The sequence below is a fragment of the Colletotrichum navitas genome (assembly GCF_030913465.1).
Source record: "Colletotrichum navitas strain CBS 125086 chromosome Unknown LY79scaffold_129, whole genome shotgun sequence".
NCBI lineage: Eukaryota > Fungi > Ascomycota > Sordariomycetes > Glomerellales > Glomerellaceae > Colletotrichum > Colletotrichum navitas.
The window spans coordinates 15,291-30,827 of NW_026850675.1; the positions used below are offsets into that span (position 1 = coordinate 15,291).

General features: G+C 50.4%; 5 protein-coding genes across 5 annotated transcripts; 3 read left to right on the top strand and 2 right to left on the bottom strand.

The window, feature by feature from the left end:
• Positions 1 to 4,321: 4,321 nt before the first annotated feature.
• LY79DRAFT_528453 (uncharacterized protein) lies at positions 4,322 to 5,630 on the bottom strand (the record flags this gene model as incomplete). Its single annotated transcript, XM_060556026.1, has 2 exons — positions 4,322 to 5,152; positions 5,217 to 5,630. 2 exons carry the CDS (start codon positions 5,628 to 5,630, stop codon positions 4,322 to 4,324), a joined length of 1,245 nt encoding a protein of 414 aa, XP_060407792.1.
• Positions 5,631 to 8,770: 3,140 nt separating this feature from the next.
• On the top strand, positions 8,771 to 10,512 carry LY79DRAFT_528470 (general substrate transporter; the record flags this gene model as incomplete). The annotated part of the gene is made up of 4 exons (XM_060556028.1): positions 8,771 to 8,795; positions 8,879 to 9,720; positions 9,784 to 10,064; positions 10,128 to 10,512. The coding sequence occupies 4 exons, from the start codon at positions 8,771 to 8,773 to the stop codon at positions 10,510 to 10,512; spliced, it is 1,533 nt and encodes a 510-aa protein (XP_060407793.1).
• Positions 10,513 to 10,971: 459 nt separating this feature from the next.
• On the top strand, positions 10,972 to 11,353 carry LY79DRAFT_528428 (uncharacterized protein; the record flags this gene model as incomplete). The annotated part of the gene is made up of 2 exons (XM_060556021.1): positions 10,972 to 11,049; positions 11,150 to 11,353. The coding sequence occupies 2 exons, from the start codon at positions 10,972 to 10,974 to the stop codon at positions 11,351 to 11,353; spliced, it is 282 nt and encodes a 93-aa protein (XP_060407794.1).
• Positions 11,354 to 12,101: 748 nt separating this feature from the next.
• On the bottom strand, positions 12,102 to 12,822 carry LY79DRAFT_571632 (uncharacterized protein). Its single transcript, XM_060559269.1, has one exon. The coding sequence runs from the start codon at positions 12,793 to 12,795 to the stop codon at positions 12,283 to 12,285; it is 513 nt and encodes a 170-aa protein (XP_060407795.1). The 5' UTR covers positions 12,796 to 12,822; the 3' UTR covers positions 12,102 to 12,282.
• Positions 12,823 to 13,070: 248 nt separating this feature from the next.
• LY79DRAFT_528450 (uncharacterized protein) lies at positions 13,071 to 13,435 on the top strand (the record flags this gene model as incomplete). The annotated part of the gene is made up of 2 exons (XM_060556025.1): positions 13,071 to 13,214; positions 13,289 to 13,435. Coding segments are annotated over 2 exons (291 nt in total), but the record flags the coding sequence as incomplete, so codon positions are not given.
• Positions 13,436 to 15,537: the final 2,102 nt, after the last annotated feature.

A 15,537-nucleotide genomic window follows, 5' to 3' on the forward strand; every position in this document is an offset into this window, starting at 1 on the left:
GGTGGTAACAGTGAGGCTGATGGAATGAAGTGTGTTGGATGAAGAGAAAAGGGAGATTGATCCAGAAAGGATTCCACTTATATAAGTTTTTCCAGCGTCTAAACGACACAAAAGCCCAATTTGCGTCCAACACTCACGGGTTCTGAGATGCAGTCAACGGCGACGTTGAGTCTCGTCCCAAAGCATCCCTGAAAGGTTCTCGGGGCTCAGCATGGCAAAACTACTCATTCGGGGAGCACATCCGAGCTCACGGACTTCCTATGTGACGGATCGTGAATGCATCCACTCAGCCGTCCTGGAACCTCTGGTCCAGGCTCCCCCACGAGGTTCATAGTTGGAAAACTCTCTTCGGGATTCAGCGTATCCCGATGAGCAAAAGCGGGTCACCACACCCCCGTCCCAGAGCAAGGACGCTGGGGCCTGTATTCTGAGTTCTGCAGACACGGACATCTCGTTGGGAAAGGTACGGTTCGTCTTGTCTCACGAGCAATCGAGACAGCCGGTTATCAATCAGAGCTGTTCACCGGCCGTTGCCACTGCCGCCTGCTCAGCATAAAAGTTTATTAATCCGATCGCATCACAAGATTCAGTCGGCGGACACGAGGGCGCGAGTGCTTTGCACAGAAAGCTTATATGATCTTATACAACGGTCTATGTGGTATACAGCCTCAGCGCATCAGCGACGTTGCTGAGATGCGCTCGAGTTGCCCTGGAGTGGCTTCCATGCAGCATTCCATGCATGTCCGAGCCATCTTGCAACGTGCCGGGAGACGTTTGCAGTGCGCAGTTAGTATACGACAGAGGCTACGTAACTCATCGTTGGGCCGGTTTAAGGTGTGGTCAGGTCCGGTCCAAGCATTGAAATACTAACAACCTAAATAATCCTTCTGTTAGAACAACCCCCTTTCGGGGATGTGGGGGTGCTGTGAAGTCTGATAGCCCTCAGGGACTAGTCGTCACCGGCAGACCTGAGCGTGAGTTTTTGTGTTTTGACTCGAGTGTGGTTTTTGACCTCATAGTGACAATTAAATCGATGGTCAAGCAGTCAATAAATGAAGACAGTGTCATTTACAGTCAAGTTCGAATAATCAACACAAATTTTCGCCGAATATTGAGTGCTGTAATTCGCATCGCTGGCGAAGGAAATGGGAAACTCACTACCCCATTGGAAATATTTTACAGCCAAACAACCGAAAGACTTACCAATAGCAGATAACACTTCAGAGGGAAAGGTGAGGTATCATGATTGCCTCATCTAGTAAACCAAGCCGTGATGACGGGCACTTCATTCTCTCGCGGGGTCATCTGCAATCCGAACCTGGTCGAGCCCGCTTTGACTACTACGAGAGGCAATTCCCATTGTTCCAATCAGCGCCAGTCAGTCGTTTCTTGTCAAACCTATAGGTAGCCAAGTGGTCGGTGCAGTGACACTGCGGGCCCTCGGACAAGATTGCATGCGCCTATTCGACATTTGTCAACCTGCACGGTTCGGCCCGAGCACACGAACGAGTAGCTTACAACGTAGTGGTAAAGAGGGAAGCATCGGGACACCCATGCACAAACAAGCTGCTCAAGAAAGCTATCGTGCCAATTAAAACGTCATGCGACGTCAAAAAATGTCGTTCGTCCTGTGTGGCTGATTAAAGAAGGACTGTTGTACACTGTTCCGCATCTGCATCCTGCATCCGGCCCGCAGACGCTAATGCGTGTATCATCAGATTCGAATAGGCCCCTGACAGTTGTACCAGAAGCTTTTGGACGGCATTGCCTTACTTTCGGTCCTTTGAATGAGCAGGGTCGTAGCATAACCTACAGCTGGCCTGCATGCAGTAATGACGTCTGGGCTCCATTCCGTAGAACACATGCGGTGTTGACATCACGGTTGATAAGTACTCATATTTACACTTTCCAACTTTCATCCGTAATCCAGTGAAGACCGCAATTTCTTCTCAACGGCTTACAGCTGGTATACAACCTCTTGTTGGAGCACTGACAACAAAATAGTTAGATCTAAAAACTTTAGCGGTGACCGGTAGCTTAATTTGACACTCAGATTGCCAAGACAGGACCAAAGCTTGTAAGCTCGAGGAGCGCCCGCTGCCCAAGCTTCAGGAACGATCATGAGTATAGAGTTATCACGTGGGTATCACACCTTGAGGAAAACTTTGACCACAATTCAAGGTTGCGGGAGCTTTCTATGAACATTCTGGTTCCTCCTTCGCCCCGATTCCCCTGCCCCCTCTATTACCGGCCAAAAGACATTCGGTGGTCTCTGCTTCCTTCCTCCACCTCACCGTGCCATGAAAAGCTTTATTGGTTGCCTGTTATTGTTGACATAATAGCTGTAGATTGTTCATATTACCTGTTAAATAATGAAGAGATCATTGCTCAGTATCAATGTTTCCCGTCCTTAACGCTTCAGTATCAAGCCGTCATTATGCATACGCTATACATTCAATCCGCAGCGGGGATATATGAAAACTTTGTCAATCTGTCTGGTATCTTCGAATGAGAAAGGCTGCCTCCTAATTCTATCTTGGTCCCGAGGGTCCGTCGTTATGGTCCTCATGTTTGCTGAAGCTTGTGTCCGTGATAATTTGATTTACGGGACGTAAACCTTTAACGGGTCGAGTCCTGATCAATGCCATAGTCGTTTAGGGGTATTATCCAAACTATGTCTTCACCCTTTTACTGCTTTACCTTGCGTTCATCCATCCATCGTCCCCAGAGTGACCATAGCGCTCCCATAGTGCTTTGAAGGGGCCATAAGTGACATTGGCTTAGTTATACTTGATAACGCCCATGCCGAACTGTATTTCAATGAGTTGTATTTCGAATAAGGTTCTTGAGTCTTCAAGCTAGTCCTGATGGAGATCCAGTTTCTGGGTTGGTACCCGATGACCGTCCCAAGGACCTTTTTGAATACATCAAGGGCCGTGGAGTTATTAGCTTCGGCGATGACAAGATTTCCCGCTTACCTTGCTTAACGGGCCGTGGCTATTGGTGTAGCCGCCAATATGGCTATGAAACTCTCAAGACTATAAGACCAAAGATGAAGGGTGCAGTCGAAAATGACTTTTCGACAGCACGGGACTCAGGCATTGATCAGTTGTACTGTGGAAATACGATGCTCAGATCTGAAGGTCCCGAAGCAACACCTTAGTATTACCGAACCTTCCTTCGCATAAAATCTACAGTCTAGCGCATCTGAAGGGACACAGGGATTCTTGATTAACCTAGATCACCAGTCTAATGAAGTTCTTCGTGTTACAGGATGTTAACTTGATTGTCGTACGTAAAAGGCATTGAATCTTCAACATATAAAGCACAATGTAAATATTTCTGAACTGTAGTGGTTGGAGAAACTCGGAAAACTGCTGGCTAATGTAAAATACATAGAAGTCAAAAGAAGAGCGTGGTCATAAGCAAGTCAAAGTTTCAAATTTCACAACATAGATCTTGCTATTCTAGCTTCTCCTAAAGTTGGGAGAGATTATGGATTCGAAGGCGTGGCACGCCACATCTATACTCATCGAACCTTAAACGGAAGGACACATTGTCTTTTCTCCAAAGCAAAATTTACTAAATGGAGCAGACTATAATGCTCATTCTGTCCGGAAGGAGAAGAAAATGTGACGAATGAGAAGGAGACGCTTGGAAACATAAGTGGACTTACGATTACCGTGCTGTAACTGTGGATTATATATCTCGTGACAGTAAACAAAGTAGACCTGCAAATATTGACAACGGAAGCATTTTGCTGGGAATTTTCACCGATCAAGAGCTTCTGGATCATCTATATTGTGTTCCATTCTTGCCCACGCTATCTTCACCGATAATAGCCTTAGTTTCCAAGACGGTTATGTTTATGTTATCAACTTCAGCCAAAATCTAGGTCCGGCCACAACACTACGTTGATACCTTCCCCAGAAGATACTTCTGGAATCGATAGCCTCTGTTGGAGAGGTACCTGTGGCGCGCGGCCTCGCACTCGTCATGGATGCCCTTGTGCATTACGTGGATGATGTTGAGGCCGATATTCAGCGTCGGCTTATCGTAATACGTAAGAACCTCGCTAAACGCTGAAATGCTGAAGTCTTTGACGGTAATATCAATAAGCATGTTTAGGCCGTCTAGATAGAGCTCTTCGATGACCTCGTCGTCTTTCAGATTATCAGGCACTCCGGTTGTGATAAATGGTACGTATACTTTGAGAGCGCGCCAGTTCTAAGCGTATGTTCTAAATCAATATGGTCGAATGAGAACCCGCGAGATTCGAATGATCCAATGTTATCTACTCTATCCAACATTCACATACCTCTCATTGGTAAATATAACAGAAAGGACCCTCGATGGTGCTCATCAAGTCCCTCATAGCGATTTCCTCGCCGGCCGCATATCCCAAGTTCACTGTCGTGTCCAGCGTGGTAGGTGCACTCTCTGGGTCATTCAACCACGTTCCCGTTCCCGCAATTCCTTCGGCACCCGTTCTCTTCTCCAAATCCATGCTCTGAAACATCCACCACGTGCGGTCCACCATAGCGTGGTGAAGGAAGAACAACGGGTCCCCGGGCGAAAGGTACAAGTCGCGTGCCGGGTCACCGCCAAAGGCGAAGTGGCCACCACCGTGAGCTCCGAGCTCGCGGCTGCCGGGCTTGCCCTGGAGGATCTCCTGGAACGTGGCGATGTTGGGTTGGATGAGGGTGTCGACCACTGTGGTGGCGTTTGCGTAGCGCTTGTTGATGGCGGAGGTGAAGTCGCGCTTCATGCAACGCGGGTTATAACTTAAGCCGTCTCCGTTGGACTCTGCTGTCTTGTTTCCCAGAACAACGAGATCCACGGGGCCCAAGTTGACCACCATGTCTTTGAATGGTCCCGATGTGACGCAACCGCCTCCGGTTCCAGCCGGGGCAATGATCTCGTCAACCCCGTTGCTGTCTTCTAGGACGATGTAGTTGCTACGGTTGGCAATGCGTTCGCCGTTGCCAGACATGCTGAATTCTGAACCGTCAAAGATAGGTGATGATTCCATGCCGGTTACAGCGGTCTTGGCCCAGTCCCAGTAAGGTTGGTAACTGGTGTAACCGCATTCGTTGCGGAGGGCTTGTTCATACTCCCAGGTAAAATAGCGGTGAAAGGCGAGAAAGGTGCCCTTGTACAAGTCAATATATGGAATTGATAGTGAATCGACAGTGCAGGAAGACGGATTGACTTACGGTATAGTGAATAGTCTTTGTCTGGTTGATGTGAACACTGACCCAGTCATCGAATCTGGATCTGGCCCCGGGGACAAGAGAAGAGGGAGTCCTGTTTGGTTTGGCCTGGAGACATCTCACGGCATCGGTGTATGACTTGCGTTCAGCATTCGTGAGAGCACCCCATTCTTTTCTGATGGCAACAGTAGAAGGGCTGCAGGTGGATTGTTTCTGCTTGCTGCTGCTGTTTGAAGCGAGGGCTTGATTCCAGGTGATTTCGGCGAAGTTGGCAATTTGAGCCAACTGCTTGCCCGCTTCCACGAGGTTACTCGACGCTGCGGTGGGGAGATTGATGCTTGCCCTTTTCTGAGTCGGACTGGCGTTGGAGACGGCTCCAGCCATGAGGCTCAGAGCAACCGGAGTAGTGAAACGCATTATAATTATGTCAGTTGATGAGTTGAGGTGCTGAAAACTCGATGACGAGTATTGAAACGTTGAACCAGTTTTGTCAAGTAAACGAGAGGTGTCAACGGGTAGTAACCTCTATATATACTTGTACTTCTGAAAGTCTTTTTTTTTTTCTTTCTGGGCAGAGACCGTCCCTTGAGGACAGGCAGACAGCCCCGTCGATAGATTCCACTTCACGTATTGGTCTCACGGATACCCACAAAGTAAACCCGACTAAAGGCCGGTATCCAAAGACCTTGGTTCTCTTACCAGGTCACTTCCGTGGCTCAGAAGAAGGCAAGGTTTATCTGTTGCAAGGGAATGGGTGGAGCGTAGAATACTGCTTAGTACCACGAGCGCGTACTGCGCCAAGTTTCTGATGACAGTTGGCTGCATCCCACGTTCTGGAAACACTCGCTGTGCTTGTGGGCCACATGACCCCGGTACTTCTCACGGACATGGATGAAAAGGGAAGGAGCTGTAGACTCGGCGGCAGCTTGTTTGTTTGTCAGGAAACAGTGGGAAGTTTGGATGTCCCCATTTCATGAAGGTAATCGTACCATGTCCAGAGTTACATTTTGGTGACTCTTGCCAAGACTAGCAACTTTGCTGCGATAGCGAAGAGATATCTGCTGGGTTTTTTTTCTTCTCCTCGGAGAATGCAAATCAGATATCTCAGTTGCCCTAGATGTGATATCGGACTTGCAAAGTCGCATGCGCAGAATGTAATGGAACGTCCACGTAGATGCGTGGCGAAGTAAACATCATAATCTAGATGTTACTGCGGTAATTCATTTGTGGATATATGTGTATCTTAGCAGGGGTTGAGAAAATTCAGCCAAGGGGGACACGCGCCTTGCAACAAAAGCGCACGCCTCAAAGCGTACTGATAGAGGCAGGCCATCGGTTTGATGATAGTTATCAGACAAATTGATTCCAATTAGCCAAGGGCTTTTTATGTTCCTGACTCAGTAATGTGTACGTAACATCCATCATCCCCCTCGATGAGTGAAGACGCCGCCACACAATAACCACCAAGCCACCTAATCGACACAGCCATATCGACTTTGGTTGCATGGGGTTGTAATCTTTATGATGATCGCCGTTCCATTCAGGTATTCTTATCAAGGTGAACGACCGGAACAAGGTACCTTCTGGGAGCTCAAATTTTCTATCCAAGCCTTGGCGTAGTGGCTCTACAACAGGGGTAAGCCCCGTAGCTCAACTTGTTTGTTGTCGGCCGAGAACAAGCATACGAGCGGATCAAAACCGAGCTGTCTCTAAGCGCAGCGAAGCCCACTGCTCGCCGCAAGCTTTGGTATCGTGCAATTTCTCCTTGGTCGCTCGGAGATCTCGGTCTCAGAGATCCAAGATACTGTGTATAAAGCCTCATAGTTATTTCTTCGCCGACTCACGCTATCAAATGCTTCCAGCGTATGCCACTTCATAGAGTTGCGCAGTTAGCCACATTCGATCAGTGTAGATGAGGCATGGTCCAAGGAAATGACAAGCAGATGGCATGTCTGTTTTTCCATCGTGACTATCCCTAAACTGCGGGATCAGGTCAGATCACCAAGGACATCTCTCTGATGGGTGCCATACGCCACTGGTAACCAGGGCGATGGTGAATACAGACCGTAATTGTCTTGTTGAGGATGCTATGTGCATGGAATCACAAGCCTCCAGGACGTGTCCATACACTCACTCAGTGTCCATGAGAAACGACAAAACTGCCCCGGGATTGCTTGTCGTGATTGACTGAGTATTGGACGTCAAAGCAAGTGGCTGCTTTGGGGCGGCATAGGTGATGAGGGAGTTCCTTCGTGTCTCGGCATGTCCCGTTCGCGGCCCTTCTTTCCGTAGGTACGAACCAGGTTCACCGGGAAGGTAGACCATACAATTTTCGGTGTCTTTCCGGTTCAGGCAGGGAATGACGTCGATCGAGTAGGTAATCGTACATCGTAGAGCCCCAGGTACATACGAATTACATTACGTGAATGCAATGAGGTGGGTACCTGAGGCACTGTATGACACTGTACCTGCGTACGGAGTACTGATGTACCTGTATCCGTACCTGTGTGTGTCTATCTGCCCAAGGCAAAAACGACACAAAACGACGCACGCCAGTTCCCCTCCCAACTCATCCATCTTCTTTGCGGCTCGCCTGATTGACCGCAACTTTCTCTGCCTTTACCCCACTCTTATTCCATATCGTACATTGTATGTCCATATTCAACGAAGAAGCAGATACTACAGTGCAATGTCCTACCGCAGGATGCCAGTGTTCTAACTAAATTCGTGACTGGATCCGGCATAGAGGCCGCTGCCCCCTCTGCTCCTTCCCCCTTGCCTTCTTTCAGCTTCTCTTACCCAAACAGAAAGTCACAATGGCACCCGAGATGTTCCTTCCTTCCTTTATCTAAGCGGCAGATACGTACTTCGTACCCCCAATTCTCCCCAACTGTCTTCCCCCATTTCCCCCCTTCATTCACCCCCGGACTTCCCCTCACGCCCCACGGCGTCTCTCTCCCGGCCATCGGCCCCGTGTTCTCCCTCCTCATCCAACCAAACACGGCACATCAATCCATGCCGTGCCGGGCGAGGGACGACTTTATCGTTTATCATCTTCCCGCCTTGTCCACCCCCAGACGGCAAACACCATGGCATTGGCCTCTCGCCCTCAGATGACGTCGCTGCTCCAGCGCCGTCAACTTTCTCGCCTTCCCATACGTGCGCTTAACTCGAGACGTCGGCTACTGCGAACCTTTGCAGTCTTCCACTACCGGCAGGTGCAGCCTTGCCTTGGACGACTTGGGTCACGCCTAAATGCCCTCTACCCAAAGGCGCAACAATGACTTTCGACTCCACCATCTGTCCAACCACTCGCCTTCATTGAGCGAGCATGGGCTTGGGCTCCCTTCGATGTTTCCTCACCCTTCCACAGCCATGTCTTGCTGATGGTCATCAGTCAACCGCATGTTTGCGACGGGGCAGGGCCATGCAGACGGTTTCATTCACCTATATAGCCCTCCGCCTCCCCCTTCGCCCATATTGACTCATCCCTCCTCGTGGAGTCGACTTCAGCTTCATTGTAGCAACGTGGTGTCCCGCTCTTTGCAAGTCCCACCATGTTTCGCATCTACAACATCTACGGTATGCAACCCAGCCCTAGCTCATTCATTTCTGCCAGGGGGCTACATTATCACCCATCTTTGCCGCTGACCAGTCTTGCCCAGCTCTTGCCGCCTTTGGCACCATTGGCGGTATGCTCTTTGGCTTCGATATTAGTTCCATGAGTGCTTGGATCGGTGCCGATTCCTACAAGGAGTATTTCAACCATCCAAGCTCGACCCTGCAGGGCGGCATCACCGCCGCCATGTCCGGCGGCTCCCTGGTTGGCGCCCTGATAGCGGGTTTCCTTGCCGATTGGTGGGGCCGCCGCGGCGCCTTGAAGCTCGCCTCCGCCATCTGGATCCTCGGTGCCATCCTCCAGTGCTCTTCTCGGAACGTCCCCCATCTCATCGCAGGCCGAGTCGTCAGTGGTCTTGCCATCGGTATCACGAGTTCTCAATGCTGCGTCTATCTCGCAGAGCTCGCGCCCTCCCGCATTCGTGGTCGCATCGTCGGTATCCAACAGTGGTCCATCGAATGGGGTATCCTCATCATGTACCTTGTCTCGTATGGATGTGTCGTCACCATGGATGGCCCTAGTGCATTCCGTATAGCATGGGGTGTCCAGGGAATTCCTGGTCTCATTCTTGGCGCTGCTCTTTTCTTCTTCCCCGAGTCCCCTCGTTGGTTGGGGCAGAAGGATCGCTGGGAAGAGTGCCACGATGTTCTGGCTCATCTGCACGCCGGCGGTGACCACGGTGCCCCCGTTGTTCTCGCTGAACTTGACGAGGTCAAGGAGGCCGCCCGCATTGCTGCCGAGTCCAAGAATATTGGTGTTCTGGGCCTCTTCGGTCCCCGTGTCTGGAAACGCACCTTGGCCGGGTGCAGTGTACAGGTCTGGCAACAACTTCTCGGAGGCAACGTGATGCTCTACTACCTCATATATATTTTTAACATGGCTGGCATGGTGAGCTGCTTCTTCCCCATGATTCAATCACATCGGTGCGCAAAACTAACACCGGCTTGGCAGACTGGCAATGTTGCCCTGACATCGTCCATCATTCAATACGTCATCTTCCTCGTTACGACTGGAGCCATACTGCCCATCATTGACCGACTCGGCCGCCGTCCTCTTCTCATCGGCGGTGCCATCATCTGCTGTGTAATCCATTTCACCACTGGCGCCGTCATGAAGGTGCACGGCAATCCCGTCGACAGTGTAGACGGTGACGATAACCTTAGGTGGGTCATCTCTGGTCCTCCCGCCAAAGGTGTCATCGCCCTTTGTTACATCTTCGTGGGTATCTACGGGTAAGTTGTTGCAATGCTCTCACACCCCTTTACCATGAAGACCACACAGTTAACTTTCTGCAGCCTTACCTGGGCCCCGATCGGCTGGATCTACGCCTCAGAGGTCTTCCCTCTTAAATATCGCGCCACTGGTGTTGGTTTTGCTGCGGCCTGCAACTGGGCCTTCAATCTCGCCCTCGCCTTCTTCGTCCCGCCCGCCTTCACCAACATCCAGTGGAAGACGTACATGATCTTCGGCACCTTCTGCGCTGCCATGACCGTACACATCTTCTTAACATACCCCGAGACATCCGGCAAAACCCTCGAGGAAATTGACGAGCTTTTTGACGCCAATGTCCCCGCCTGGCGCACCAAGAGCGCTGGTGTGCGCTTCGAGGACCGCGTCGCTGATGCCGAGGGGAAGAAGTCGGATTTCGACGCATTCCACACAGAGAGGGTTGAAGTTTAGTGTTTGTGCAATACGAGGCTCAGGAGCTGACGCCATTCCGAATTTGTGATACTCCGACAATACCATTGATCAATAAATCATAATTGAAGCAGCTTCATGAATCGTGTCTATTTTGATGCATATATCAACCAAGCCCCTGCCGTCAGGATGAACATCCACCAAGCCACCTTTTTTTTTTATTAAACCACCGAATTCGCGTGTATCTTTTTTCAACTATGGCGGTTGCCACGGACTGCAAAGGCCTTACGTCTTGGCGGGAGAATCATGTGATGCAGCCACAGCGTAATGACGTCGGCGATCCTTGACGTCATGAGGATCACAGCAACCTCTGTATCCATACATTACCATCGTGTTCCTTTAAGAACACCCATCGAATACCATTCAAAGATTCACAGTTATAATACAGATCGGTTCAAACCACATCTACTAAATAACCTTCACCACACCAAACCACTCATCATGTCCTCCCAGAACACTAACAACCAACAACCCGGCCTTGTCGCCGGCCACGCCGAGTACGTTAAGGGCGCTGCCGAGGTACAGTTCGAGTCAAATCCCATCCCCTTTAAAGTCTCATTCCGGCATTTGGGGAAATGAGTCACAGAGAATAGCTGACACCAAGTGCGAAAACAAATAGGCCGCCATCGGTAGCGTCACCGGTTCTCATGCCTGGACCTCGTCCGGCGAGCAGGACAAGGCGCACGCCGCGTCGACAATGAAGACCGCCAGCCAGCAGCGCGATCCCACGACTCAGGGGCACGGCAAAGTCGAGGAAGTGGCAGGCAACGCCCTCGGGTGTGACGGTATGAAACAGGAGGGCGCCTCCAGCAAGCAGACGTAGAGTCGGCCAGCTCGTGTACGACAGCTGTAGGGGAGTTGTAAATGAACAACGATGGACAAGCGTTTTACACATCTGTACCGCCTTTCATATGCTTTTGCTTGGCGAAGTCATCATGCCAGTTGGACTCCCTCCGCCGTGGTGCGTCCCCCTTTACCGACACGTGTGGCGGCAAGATTTAAGAACTCATCCCTGAGGTCTGTTATAGATACAGAAAGGGTAAAGGAAAGCGGGTTCAGGGCTGGGGATGAAGGCCGCATTGTCCCTCATAGAATATGGATGATATCGGCCCATTATCTCTCATATAGACTGGTTCCAGGGTTCAAGGAAGTTAGGGTTGCCATGCATTCTTGCGCAGGTCGCATACTGCCGTGTTCCTCTTCGTCTTCATCGTAGCATCATGTCGTGAAGCTGGAATAGCTTCGTGTGGCTAGTATCAGTGACCGCGACTTCAGATGTGGCGTACCACCGACGGTCTCGAATAGGTATTTCTACCCATTCTCCGGTTCTCAGATAGTTTCTCAATAGAATAACTACTTTATTCTCAAATGACTAGACGCTGCGGTTCATCACACATACACAATCCAAAAGTTGAGCCACCTTCTCACAGATGGAGTTCGACTCGCTGTGCCGGGTCCGCCCCCCGCTAACGTGCAATTAGATACTTATAACCAGTCCTGGACGGGAACTGGTTTGTATTTAAGTCAAACATTCATAGCATGTGCTACCAGGCATAGACAATTCAGGGAATGTCTTCGTATATTTTTTCTGGTACTCCACAGCATCTTTTGCCCTTTGATGTCTGCTGTACGGCCCCAGTAGTAGATTCATTCTCCAATTCACGTGCCCCAAATCATAATTCGCCAAAAGGAAGGTGAATTGTGGATATCTCCTAACCCCCACGTCCATTTTCACGCCTTAGCCGGTGTAAATCAACAGTGCCCAAGCTGCCCTTGTCTCTGGTTTATCTGATTGTCAAGCTGCTGTTTAATTCCCTGACGTCTCTGGATCTCGTCGTCGAGGCGACTCTTGAGTTGGTATCTGTTCTGAATCTCCGAATCAAGCCTCTGCTTCGTGTTGTAGTCGCAACTTGCGGCGCCGCTGGCGCCGGACCCGCCACCATTACCTCTGGATTCAATGACGGGTACTTTGTTGACGAACTCGAGATCATTCTCTGGTGGATCGAAGCTTTCGATTGGTGTTGCAACGATGCTCGAGACGAGGGTGGCGATGAGGAGGCTCTTGATGGAAACCATGATGTACTTATGGAGGGAGAGAGAGTGATTTCTTGTGAGATGATGAACAAGATAGTGATGAAGTGTGGCTTGAAGATCTGCACAGATGACCTTACTTGTTTGCTTCTCCTGGGAATAATGGTCCGTTGGAAAGGGAGTTATCAGTCCCCTTTTGTACTCCTCGAGCTCGACTTTGGAGCCCATTCCCATGGTTACTCTTTGGACTTACACAATTTAACCTTTGGGCTGTTGAGGAGAAGTATCGTTGCGGCTATCATGCACAGCCAATGGGCTTGGCCGACTTGCTTCGGCCTGGTTGAGTGGCAACATCGCCACCTCGGCCCCGTGCCGTCGCCGGCAGCCTGATGTCTCCACCGCTTAAAGTTGTGACGACGAGCACGAGAGTTTCCGGCCGGGCGTCCTAGGAGAGGAGAGGAAGGCATTGGTAACTCGACGACCCGACTGCCGGACGCTCGGGTATATGTGACGACTGCAAGTACGTCCTGGGCACCTTGCCGTTCGCGAAGCGCGCGTCTACCAGTAGCAAGTTTGGACGAAGCCCCGAGAATCTTCCTCCCGGCGGGCACGGCGATCAGCTAAGACCGGAGGCGGAGATAAGCTTTCTACTTGTAAGCTTTCTCCTCTTCATTCACTCTTATGCGATCCAAGTCTATACAAGAGGATTACGCCATCTGAGGGATAGCCCTATGAGTCGGGCGGGATGCCTTTGGGGGCTGTCCCTAACTACCGCCAGCATGATGGGGAATCGGAGTTGATTGAGTTTGAAGATGCAGGGCTGGCACGTACCAGCGACTACCCTGTGAGGAAAGAGGAAAGATGCGACGAATGAACAATGAAGTGGACAGCTTCGGTACAGAGAGTACTGAACCCGGTTGCCGTTGCGCGTCTGGCCGGCCAGATACACTCGGCCGGCAGCTCTAGGGTTGCCGCACTAGTCTCAAAGGGGCCTCCTCACCCGATATGTCGGCATAGCCCCTCCTAGAAGCTTCAAAAGATAACCGTCCAGATTCGGTGCGGCTGCGGTACGTTCACGTACCAGCAGGTGGCTTCGTAGGCAAAAAAAAATAACTTTTTTCACACGAGAGAATGATGGCGGGGGGGGGGGCTCCTGGCGATCCCGATGGGGCGGTAATGGACGACGGGAAGCCGTTGATCATCGAGCAAGGGTCCGCCTTGTCGCCCTCCTGGTGATCTTTTCCACCCTATCGTCCACCGACCGACTGAGAGAGGAACCCCGAGGCTTCGGCATTGGATTCATTTCTCGCTTGGGAAAATTGCGCTGTCGCCAAAGATGCCTTCTTGCGCGGCATGGTCATTTGGACCGGCTTGGAGAACCGCATGCAATCGAAAGGCTTGATGCAAGCCTCATCGGCACGGCCGCAGCACGGCCGAAGCGCGACACCTATAATTCCGCCTGATAATGCCATGGTTCTCCCGAAATGGTCTGACTGCTGGCCTCGAATTTGACTTCTGCCAAACATGGTTTTCGTACTTTGCATAATGCAGCCATTAGACTCCCGTAGAAAAGAGTAGAGTTTTACCCGCCACGTACGCGTCCTCTAACGTTATAGACGAATCTTGAGTCGATCGCGCATCATGGCACCAAATACGTTGGCCCAATGCCCCCGCGATATTCATCGGTCAAATCCCATTTCCCGGGCTCCGTGCTTTCGCTCTGTGGAATTCCTGTAGTCCTCCGCCCGCAGTACCGCAGCATGCGCTTTCAAAGTCAATCGCTAGGCAGGGCCCTGGCGGTCCGCGGTCCGCGAATGTCCGGCAGGGCGGGTTAGTAGGTCTCCAAGTGCTAGGCTCCGAAACTTAGGAAAACTTTACTTGACTGCCAGCGTTGTTTACGCAAGAAAACGAACCTGGACGCGCGTTGGCTTTGGATATACGAGTGTCTCTTTAACAGTGCTAATGGTATTCTCCGATCTCCAGATAGAAACTTCTTTAATCTTCTAAAAAGACCATTGATTCAAACGCATAGTCACCCCTCTTTTAAAGAGGCTTTGCTTCCCCCCCCTTCATATCGACTTTTCATAGAATATTGATGCTTTCTTAGAGCATAAAACAAAGTCCTAGAGCATTAAGTTCCCCCCGACTCAATGTCTCTTAGTTGACATATCTGCTGGCCACATCCTGACCGTCATCGCCTCACACCATCGCACTGTGGTGCATCACTCATGCCCTCCCTTGTTTGCCTCAGAAACGATTTCTCCACCTCTACTTCTGTCCCTTTGGGCCTAGATCCTCGCCCACAAGAGACAACATGCTACCTGGGAGATATCTCCAAAACTCAGCACCACCACTCCACATGGGGCTCTTGAGAGACGAAACACTGGTCCTCGGGCAACTCCTCGGATATAGCGACATCAACTTAGCACCAAGTTTTTGATCACTAAATCTTAGTAATAAGCTATGGAAATCTTATATAAGGGATATTCTCTTTGTCAGGCTCAATATTAATGCATTTCAGGGGTACAAGAGAGTTATCACAGACCAGCATCTATACATTGAGATTTCCACATGGGACACCAGGATTCTATGACATGTGCTTTTAAAGCAAATCAAAGTAAATTATAAAGAAGACTATGATAGCGGTGCTTGATGCCGAGCGTCATTCCCAAGACATTGTGATGGGTTGCTACATCTACTCAAAGCCATAATACAGGCATCTGGGCCAATGACCCGGTAGAAATCCGGCATGTGGAAGAGCCTCGACGAACAGCCTATTGAGAGGCAAAGGTCTATTCAAAGTTCAGGAGGAAAGCTAGCGGGTGGCCAGAACTAGCGGAAGACTAATTGAAAGATTGGGTAGTGAGAAAGAACGGGCAGAAAGTGGGAAAACGGATCTTATGGGCAGCTTAACTCCCTCAGCGTCCAATATGAACCCGAGAGCCCGGATGATTGCGCATTGTGAGCTAGGAATGT

Coding starts and splice junctions, on each gene's coding strand:
- LY79DRAFT_571632 (XM_060559269.1), bottom strand. CDS start 12,795: ATGGGAATGGGCTCCAAAGTCGAGCTCGAGGAGTACAAAAGGGGACTG.